Genomic DNA, 11,070 nt, shown 5'->3' with positions numbered 1-11,070 from the left:
AAACATATTAACGCCAAACATACGGTAGAATTTATAGAATATTGTAAAAATCATGGTCTATTCCCAACATATATATATATATATATATATATATATATATATATATATATAATGTATGTCCATATGTGTGTATGTATCTAACATCACTATTATAACACAATTTCTAATAAATTTTGTTATTTCAATCTTAAGTGTAGAAACAAAACCCATGATTTCAATATTCTAATTATATATATTATATATATTTATATATATATATATATGTATGTATATATGTATGTATAATAAATACATTCATTAATTCATGGTAATGTATTATATTTTTATAAATTTTATATGCGTGTGTTTTTGTTTATGTGTGTATGCTGTGTATGTGATTTTATGTGTTTTTTGTTTGTTTGTGTGCGTGTGTATTTATACTGAATTTTATACTGGTGTGGACGGTAGTGGTAACGTTTAGAAAAATCAAATGGAGAATGTGAAAGCATTGTAAATTTAAACTCTGAGATGATGTAAAAATTTTGCGCTATTAACTTATTTAAATTAGTTAATAATTTTTTCGTCTATTTTTTATTTTTGGTTTACTTTATTTAGTTTTAATTATCCGTTTATTAATTTCGTTTTAGCGTGTTTCATTTGATCACCTTTAAATTGTGTTCAATATTTTTATATTAATTTTCAATCCAGTGTATGTCAGCTTTCTGTTTCTGTGTGCGTGTGTTTGTGCGTGTGTTTATGTGTGTGGGTGTGCAACGTAGTCTGAAATTTTTAAATTTTGAGTTTGGAAAAAAAATTTTTTTTGGGGTGGAAGCTTGGGATTTTTATGTTTTTTTTTCTTGTATCATCTGATTAATCTTATAAACAAATCTTTCTTGTAAATAATAAACTTTTTTAATGTCTAACTTGTTTTTTTTTAACAATAGATCCTACATATTCATATATACTCAAACGTACTTGCATATTTATGCATATTTCAAGTTTGGTAAGTAATTGTAAATATATACGCTATACATGTTTGCTTGATGTCTTACGTGAGGTTATACATAAGTCCTGTATGACAATTGTGTATGTTAACGTTATTCAACTATTTCACTTTCTTAAGGTTCATTTTTACAACAAATCCTAACAAGTATATGATTAACTTGAATGATTGGTTGATAGATTGGTTGTTTGGTTGATTGATAAAGCGTTTATCAGAGAGCTGCATAGTCCCAATATGTATATATCGCATGATCGTACGCTTTTGAAAAATTTGAGCTCTTGATTCACTAAACAGTAAATTTACCTTAAATTTTGTTGGGTCAACAAATAAAATATTTGTTCTCCAAAATCATTCTGCGTGTAATTTTATAATAAATAAATAAATGATACAATATTGTTGATGCGTGACATAGGCAGTTTGATTTATTATTCTTTGTTTTTGTTTTACTGATATTTATACTTAATTTTTTTTGGCACTTTTTCATCTCCAATCTGCCAAAACATTTGTTATTGAGCGATATAGGGGGAACTACATCTCGTCTGAAATTAAAAAAAATGAAGTTATTGACGCATAACTTATTGACCTCCGCTATTATTAAAGGCGTAAAAGAGGGATATCCACTCAATCTTTTGGTATGTCTAACTAGTGAATTAGTAAAAGTTACCTTTGTAATATTTTAGTTTAGTTGTTTCTTATTTATTTTTTTGTTCTTTCCTGATTTAATTTTTTTATAATCCGGACGGTAGGCTACCGAAGTTAAAGTCTTGAACGTCGAATACAATTGCGAATTCATCAAAAAGATGCTGGGGAGAGTGAATTGGCCAGCACTCTACAAGGCGGCTGATTCTGTTAGCTTTTCTTGTCTGAATCTGATCTACCTCTATCTATCTATTTAGTATTTATATTTTAATTTAATATTATATTGTAATTACTTTTAAACTACTTTAAACATTTATTCAGAATTTCTGATTTATTTTTTTACTTTCAAATGTTTAATTAATTGTTATTTGAAATGCAATTTAAGTTTTTTTAATATATCCCAAACACTAGACTAGATACTACTACTATAACTATACTATACTATACTATGCTAACTATAACCTTAGTGAGACTGTAGGTACTAGAGTAGAAGTAGAGTAATATTTAAACTGTAATTTCAACATAAGTTTTCTTTTTGAATGATTTTATTTCACTTTATTAGATTGGTCATGCATCTAGTTTGCCAAAAGATGTGCCAGAGAACTTTGAGGCAAACGAGGATTTTTTAAAAAATGCACACCACGCCCTACTTGAAGTACGTTTTAAAATTAATTAAATCATTAAACTTTTATGTTTGTTGTCATTTATTTCATTTATTAGGCTTCCTGAATATTATATAATTCATCCAAGTTGAATAATTGTATGTTTGTTTTTATTAAAGCTTCAATTTCAAATTTTAATGAGTATTATTTATCTTCTTGGCGTTTCTTTCAATAACTCATTACATTAAGATTGAATTTTTATATAATATATTTTCTATTATTAGATACACTTGGTTTTCTAAGTGATTCATATGCTACTATGTCAAGTTGAGTTCATGTGCTATAGCTCAATTATTGTATTAGAATTATATTAGTTTAACAACTTTTAAAGTTAGTTTGTGCCTTTTGTTTATGAAAAATAATTTAATAGTAAAATATAAAATATTTCAAAATTATTGGCAGGTTGAAGTAGAGGAGGGATTCTTAGAATGCCCAGAAACTGGCAGGAAGTTCCCAATCAACAAAGGCATCCCCAACATGCTACTGAATGAAGATGAAATTTGAAGAATTTTTATTTTACTCTTATCTTGTTTTTATTTTATAATTTGTTTTTCAGTCATAGGCGTAGAAAAATGCGTTTTTATTCCACATTAAATTTTTATTACAAAGTGCGTTTCTTTACGTGCAAACTTTTAAACGTTTCCTGTCTTGAGAAATAAACAAAAGTCAGATAAAAATGAGGTAAATGGTTGATTTAATTTAATAATTCAGGTAATGTTAAGTTTGATTTCGCGGTGAGATTCCAAAATGTCGGAATTATCTTGAAAATTTGTGACATTTCGATGACTTGCCAGTAGACAGGCGCAGTCGAACGGTCGTCCATTGCGCAGTCGCAGAAGCACATCAACTTTTGAATCAAAATATCCAGACCCGTGACACAAAAATCTTTTAGTTGCCAAAAATTTGTTAGCTTATAAAAATGAAAACATAATAATCATTTTCGTTAGTTTATCACGTTTCGCCTGATCTTTTTTTTTATGTTTCGCTTGAATAAAAAATGAAAATGCCTAATAACCGTCTCGCCAGTTAGTGACGTCGTTTCGGATTCGTTTCATCTCTCTCTTTTTAGTTGCATAAATTACCACAAATGTTCTCGCGTAAATTGCCGCAGACACTATAATGAATTATTTTAATTTCCAACGTTTCAATGTCGCGTCTGAAAGTTGTCGCACAATTTCAATATCTTTTCATAATATTATAATAAAAAATCATATTGAATAGTTTTGAGTACTTTACTCTCTCTCTACGCATGGCAGTGAGAGTTGGTCAACTTATAGTACTTATATCATGTATCAAGAACATAGATTGAATAGTTTTCACATGCACTGTTTGCAACATATGATTATATTATGTGCATCTCTTGGAAATATCAGGAGGTGTTGAAAGAAAGCCAATACAGTATGTGCATCATATATGAATACACTACCTACTCTGGCTCGCTAAGAGGAATCGTAAGGGTGATACTGCCATTGTCTTTCGAGACAGAAAGGAGCCTTATATTGAATAATAATATAATTATATAAAATATTCAACATTGTCATATTGAGAATACTCAAGTACATATTTATATAATTATTTTTATAGAAAAGTTTAATATAATAAACTAAACTTCCAAATTAAATAAGAAAGTTGATTTGTGCATATTTCACCACGTAGTGACATGCTCGATAATTCTCATGCAATGTTCGTCATTGGACCAGTGCATAGCATGGCAGATACGATTAGTGAAGCAAGCTCTCTTGATGGTGCCTGTAGTAATGTCTACAATGATCCTAACTTCACCAACCCAGTCACTGACGACATAACAGCTCAGTTGGCATCAGCTGGTGGGTAGCAATTTTTTAAAAATATATTCTTTCTGGACATGTTAATTTGCATTTTTTCTAATGTTTTTGATGTAATAAAATAAATAAATATAGAGCATGTGCGTCTCTAGGTCCAGTTGGAGTAGCAGCAGCTGCAGCCATCTCAACAGGCAAAAACAGGAAGAGGCCCCACTCATTTGAGATCAATCCAACTGTCAGGAAACGACAGCAGACTCGTCTGCTCAGGTTAACTTTTTTTAATGGCTCTGTTGTTAACATTTTTAGTTTTTATATATTTACACATTTTAAATCAATTTTTTAAAATATAATTTGAGCAACCACATCATCAATTTTACGTTTAAAACATGAAAATTTTAGAGTTATATGTTAATTGCTGAAGATGTCACAACTTATTTAATAAGATACATTAATTACTTATCTATCCCTAATCATGTTTTATGATAATTGAATTTCTCATATTTGACAGAAAATTATTGGCAACTTTATCTGAGTATACGACACGGGTAGGCCAGCAAGCCGTTTTGCTTTGTTGCACTCCTGGCAAGACTAATCCATTATATTATAGAGTCTTTGGTTCTCAACCTCTTGAAGATGTGGTAGGTACTTAATAAATTTTCAAATTTTTAATGAAAATCTTTAATTTTTAAATTTGTATGAAAATCTTTATTCTTTAATTTTTTGAGAAAACTTTTTAAGATTTTATGTTTTATTTAAAACTGGCATGTTGTAAGGCTTATGATAGTTTGATGTTCTTTTTAGTATTATTAATAGTATTCAATCATTGAGCTAGTCACTCAACCAACCAATCAGTCAGTCAACTGATTAATGTATAATTTATAAACATCATGGAATTAAAATACGTTTTCAGTTTGTAGTATTTTTATAAACATCAAAAGTTATTTTACAATTTCAGTTGAAGGAGGAAAAATCTGTCATACTTGCTGACCTGGACAATAAGTTGGCCCTACAGGCACCACACAAATCCTCTGACAAAGATTTTAATAAGCATGAATTGCCACCACTAAATGTTGAGGGCATACCCACACCCATCGATAAGATGACGCAAGTAGGTGTGGTCGGAGTGTGGTGTGGTGGTATGGTTGGTGGACTTGCTGTCAGGATTTTATTGCATTGAAATGTGATCATTAAGTGGGATTAAAATTAAAATTTGTTGCAAAGTTAATTTTTAAATGTTGTAACCATGCTGTTTTTTTGTTGTTGTATTGTGTTGTGAGATATTTTTGTGATTATAAATGTGTTTTTTTTTGGTTTTGTTGTATTCTCTCATTCATTCACTCATCATTTATTCAACCAACCAATTGAAATCAAGGCCCAACTGCGAATGTTTATCCCAGAGATGTTGAAGTATTCAACATGCAGAAGCAAGCCCGGCTGGGGCAAGGAGGGTTTGATGCCCGTTTGGTGGCCGGCCGATGTCCCATGGGCCAACATTCGATGCGATGTGAGGAGTGATGAAGATAAACAGAAGGTCGGTCCGGTGGTTTGATGGTTGGCTGGTTGGTTAGTTGGTTGATCGATCAATTGCTTGGTTGGCTGGTTGGTCAGTTGGATGGTCTTTTGAATTGTTGGTTTATAAATTGTTAAATTGATTAGTGATTTGGTTGATTGGATAATTGATGAATTAGTTGTTGATTCGTTGAATTACTAATTAATTGATTGAATGATTGATTGAATGATTGATTGAATGATTGATTTTAACTCACTCCCCAAACAACGAACAACAATAGGTATCTTGGACGTCAGCACTGAGGCAGATAGTTCTCAGCTGCTATACATACCACGACAGACTCGATCTTCTACCTACGTACAAAGATGACACTAACAATGACAACAACAACGTCGATGACGATGATAACATCAACAACAGCAGCATCAATATCAGCAGCAGCAGCAACAACAATGACATCATTTATGTCACTAATGGGGAGATAATTGATGGTGACCATATTACTGTCACTGATCAAAACAATGTCATCAGCAGCAACGACATCCACTACAACAACGACAACTCAGAAATTGTCGTCTGTAACAGCATTGGCAACAATAATAACGATAGCAATTCACATTTAACCTACATAACTCTTGACAACAAAGACTATAACAACAGCAACAACAACATCATTTCAGATCAGCAATATGAAATCAACATAGATAATGACATCAGCAATAATAACATCAATATAATTCAACAACAGCAGCATCAGCAGCAGCAGTATAATTTTTGGCCTGCCCTACTAAATGGTGAATTGTCCTTTCTGCAGTTAGAACCAATCTATCCTGACTCACAGCAGCTATTTCTAGTCTCGTTACCTCAAGATAACATCAATGAAAGCATCAACAATAACATCAGTAACATTAATAATAATAATGCCTGTAAGGGTGGTCCCAATAGTCAAGCTATCCACCGCATCAATAAGAACGCTGATAATAATATTAATGAGGTCAATGACATTAATATCAACAACGTTAATGTTGATAGCATCAACAATTGTGACAGCAGCAACAACAATAATATTAATAATAATATAGAGCCTGTTGATGACGACAACAACAACAACGACAATGCTACTAATATGGTTAGCCAGGAAGATAATTATAGCCATGAATGTAATCAAAGCAGTGATTGTAATCAGTTGCCTTCCATTATAAATACATCCACATCATCATCGTCGTCGTTGTCGTCATCATCCCTCTCTTGTCTTTCATCATCATCATCGTCGTCGTCAATATCTTTACCATCATCATCACGACTATCAACGCTATTATCATCACCATCATCTTCTTCAACGTTCTGTTCATCATCTCAGCAACAACAAAAACAAACCATACCATCATCTTTGATTATTAAAAATAATAATGGTAATACTACTAGCAATGATGATGATGATGGTAATAATAATAACAATAGTAATAACAATGCTGATAATGATATCAGTAGTGTTAATGATTACAATGTGGAAGTCCTCCGAAATGTTCAATCTCAGTTTTCATTGGTGAACTATGCTGATAAACAACAACATGGACTGCAAAAACAGCAACAACAACAACGTCAAAGATACAACATTATAACCATTAGTAATAATGTTACTGCTGCTACTACTGCTGCTACTGCTACTGCTGCAACTAATAATGATAATAGTAGTGATACTCTTGCTAATTCTAATGGCAATTATGATAATGATGCAAAAGTAAAGGTTGGTCAGTATAGAAGAGATAGCAACGTATTAAAAAGTAATTTATCATATTCTCCTACAACAGCAGTGACGTCATCGTCGTCGCCATCACCATCTTTAGTGACGTCATTATCATCACCGCTATCGGCTCCATTGTCATCAGTGACAACGTCATTTTCATCACCATTACCAACAATTCATATACCAGCTTCAATGAAGCAGAACCAACCATTAGTTAGAATAAGATATGAAAGAATTCAAACTAAAAAAACATCATAATTCATTGTGTGTGTTTGTGTATGTGTGTGTGGGAATGTCTGTGTGTGTGTATATATATTTTTTGCAATTTTTTTTCATGATAAAATTTATTTATTTTTATATTTTTTATATTATCGGTGATTTTCTGTCAATAAAATTTGTTCATTGAGTACACGCTAATTTGGTTCTTGCATTCTTATCGTTTTTATCATTCAAACCAATAAAAAGTTTATTTAGGGTAGGTAATACATTACACAGTCCCACATACAGTTTTAACGATAATGCCAATCAAGCTAAATTGACGTTAACAACAGATGCCTTTGGAACTCTCTGGCTGGCTACTAGATTTTGATTATCAGTTTTGTTATTATCAATTTCATAATTATTATTGTCAGTTTATAAATCATCAAATTAATAAAAATCACGCCAAGTCTTATTTGAAATAAAAACCAAAATAAAGTTCGTAAAATTGTTTTCAAGTTAAAACAAAAAGTAACAATAAATGATTAAATAATGCTCTTAAATCGTGTAAATTCAACTTCTGCTCAACACTGACTGTATGTATTTTTTAAAGAATTTTGTTGGCAAAAAAAAACTAGCCCTGAAGCAGCTGTACCACCTGGACCCGCGTGTATACTGTATATGCATTGTGTGTAGGTTGGGTGTTGTGTATATGATTGTATATTTGTAAATAATTGCCTGCCGATCATTCCATGTGTAAGTTTCCATTCGAATGTATCTAAAAGGCGTGGTTCGTTTGTCTGTCCATTAATTATGTATGAACTTTGAGATACGCTTACTTTAGCATGTGCGCCTGATGAGTGTTCGTTTTTTCGGATGTACCTATGTATGTATACCTCTGCGGATGCCTTTGTACACGTTTTTGTAAACGTATATGTTATTTATTGATTTTTAGAAGCATTATTATTTGCACTAACATCATTCTTCAGGGTTGGATCCATCTGACCGTTCCAGATGAAACGTTTACCTTAATGATAATTCTATATATAGGAATGTGCTATTAATTATCGATGGATGTATCTAATATAATTTATACGCGCATCTATTTGTTGTGATGTGTGTGTGGGAATGTAATTATTGTATGTGAAGCGTCAAACACTTGGTGATTGTAATGACTTTGATGATAATTTTGATATGTTTTCTTCTGTAGTGCTTTATTTTAAAATTTGTTGATAAATTTTCCAAAATACTGTGAAGATTATTGTTTATCAGGTTTAATATCGCTTGGTTTGCCAACTAATTGATAATACATAATAATAAAATACGGACAGTTATTGAGCAAATAAGATAAAAGACCTTACTGCTTCTCATGGAAAGTGATCTGTCAACACAATCGGAACAACTTCTTCAAAGAATTTTCTGCGACAAGTTATCAGAATCTGACCGCAACCTGCTACAGAACTGGTTAACTAGCAAGCTGACCATCGAAAGATGTGGATGGAAGAAGAAGGTTCAAGATAGTCTCAAGATGGTGGACCAAGAGAGAAACACAAATTTGGAGGCTCATTCGTTCATCTCGAGACTGCACGAAGAAATGAAAACTTTCCTAACTGATAACGATCTCATTGAAAAGTACAAGTCGGAGAATGGATATTTGGGTTTGTGTTTGACGTTTCTTAAAACAGTAATTCTGTAATTGTGTGTAATGTAATTTTTAGACGGTCAAAAATATTGACCTCTCCACATTTCAACACTTAAATCTTTCCAAATCATTTTTCCAACTTTTCATCTGACAATAAATTCAGTGCGGAATGTTATAGCCTATACACATGATCCTAAATCATTTGATATTTTTCATCATAACTCTCGTTTCTTGTACGTTCGGAAGCTCTTGTCAAGAATTTTTGATAACTTTTTTAATTTTTTAAAAATCATGTTCCGTTGATATCTTAAATTTGTGTTTTATAATTATCGATTTATTAATAAGATGAAATGATGTTTTCAGGTTCTTTAGAAGAGATACCAAATTTAAGAAGTTTTCGTTTGAAAGCTATCTATAAAATGTGGAAGACGATATCTCAGACTGTATCACACCAGCGTATTAAATCCAGAAACAGTGAGTAAATTAATTACGTGTTCACAGTATTATTACTCATGCATAAGAAATTTTGTGTAATAAAATTACTGTAGAGTGAATCGATTGAACCCAAACGCCCCGGTTTACGATCGTCTTTTTGTTCTTCTTCTTATCTCGTGTTAAACACTCTTTCTGAACCTTTCCTCTGAAACTCTCTGCCTCAGTCTTTTCTGACTACTCCTCTATCACTTACGAAGTTCATCTCAAGATCCATCTTTCTGCTAAATTCACTGAGGGGCGCTGTTGAACATCGCGGAAATAGCACTTTACAAACTAATTGATTGATTGATTCATAGGTAATAACAGCACATCAAAAGAAAATCAAGATGAGCCTGAAAACGTAACGGATGTGACGATCTCAATTGAAGGACCGGACGGCAAGATAACACAAAAACCTGCAACACCGAACATCGCGACAGACGCAAACAAATCCAACAACAATCGTTACGGCAGACGTTCAACGATATGCGACAGCGCCAACATGAGTCTTCAGCTGAAAATAGAAAAATTAAAGAACGAAAACAAACAGTTAAAAAATTACATAGAAAATGTTTCCAAGAACTATCAGAATTTATTCTTTAAATATTCGCAAGTCGTCGGTGAAGCTAATAAAAACAACGACGAGCAAGCTGTGACAAGTGCTAAACCAGCTAAAAGTTCGGGAAACGTTGAACCAGTCAAGAGCAGGCAAAAACAGTTTGCCACGCGTAGAAAAGAGGCATTCCCTAAAAGTTTGGACATCCCTTCATCCGGTAGGGAATTGAAAAATTTAGTTCTCGAAAGAAATTTTACCATAAGCGAAGTTGAAAAAACTGGCAGCGTTGAAAGATGCAGTAGAAAGATTTTGAAAGAAAGGAAGTTGTCTGAAAGAATTGAAGTTAAACGAATGGTGCATCAACAATCCGAAGAGAGTTCACGTTCGAGCAGTTCAAGAGGAAACGAGAACAAGAACGAAACATTGAACGCTCCGAAAAATCGACCGAAGTATCAACAGACAAATTTTGATCTGAGTTCCGAGTCTGAAAATGACGGGCTGGAAAGACGAAATCGATGCTTGAATCACGGTTGTATCTGCTCAATATCTGATAACATGAAACAATTCGAACGCAATAACACGAAACAAAGCGGACAGATGATTCAGGAAAGCAAAAACATCAAAGACTTTTTGAAAATCACATCTACCAGCAAACCAATACTACCGAAAGATGTTGGTTTGTTTGGAACTACCAGAGAATTGACGCAAAATTTGATGACGAAAAGTAAAAGTAAAATAATTGACAGCAAGGGTAACGAAACAAAAAATGACAAAATTAAAACGAAAAAACGCGTTAAAAATAAAAAGGAAAAAGTTAAGAACAAATAATAATATAATATTCAATAATATAATTGAACTACTTTAGTTTACATTACT

The 11,070-nt window shown here is 32.2% G+C and overlaps 3 protein-coding genes across 3 annotated transcripts; all 3 read left to right on the top strand.

Moving 5' to 3' along the window:
- Nucleotides 1–1,536: 1,536 nt before the first annotated feature.
- Nucleotides 1,537–2,787, top strand: HELRODRAFT_166404 (hypothetical protein; the record flags this gene model as incomplete). The annotated part of the gene is made up of 4 exons (XM_009033335.1): nt 1,537–1,614; nt 1,729–1,830; nt 2,184–2,276; nt 2,686–2,787. 4 exons carry the CDS (start codon nt 1,537–1,539, stop codon nt 2,785–2,787), a joined length of 375 nt encoding a protein of 124 aa, XP_009031583.1.
- A 1,150-nt stretch (nt 2,788–3,937) lies between these two features.
- HELRODRAFT_96655 (hypothetical protein) lies at nt 3,938–6,003 on the top strand (the record flags this gene model as incomplete). The annotated part of the gene is made up of 6 exons (XM_009033334.1): nt 3,938–4,109; nt 4,220–4,334; nt 4,576–4,705; nt 5,023–5,175; nt 5,440–5,598; nt 5,858–6,003. Coding segments are annotated over exons 1-6 (867 nt in total), but the record flags the coding sequence as incomplete, so codon positions are not given.
- A 2,888-nt stretch (nt 6,004–8,891) lies between these two features.
- HELRODRAFT_166402 (hypothetical protein) lies at nt 8,892–11,022 on the top strand (the record flags this gene model as incomplete). Its single annotated transcript, XM_009033333.1, has 3 exons — nt 8,892–9,180; nt 9,528–9,638; nt 9,956–11,022. 3 exons carry the CDS (start codon nt 8,892–8,894, stop codon nt 11,020–11,022), a joined length of 1,467 nt encoding a protein of 488 aa, XP_009031581.1.
- Between the last annotated feature and the right edge of the window lie 48 nt (nt 11,023–11,070).

This window comes from Helobdella robusta, assembly GCF_000326865.2.
Source record: "Helobdella robusta unplaced genomic scaffold HELROscaffold_9, whole genome shotgun sequence".
In the NCBI taxonomy this organism is placed as follows: Eukaryota; Metazoa; Annelida; class Clitellata; order Rhynchobdellida; family Glossiphoniidae; genus Helobdella; species Helobdella robusta.
Note: the sequence above shows the minus strand (reverse complement) of the source record. Positions and strands in the feature narration are given on the sequence as shown.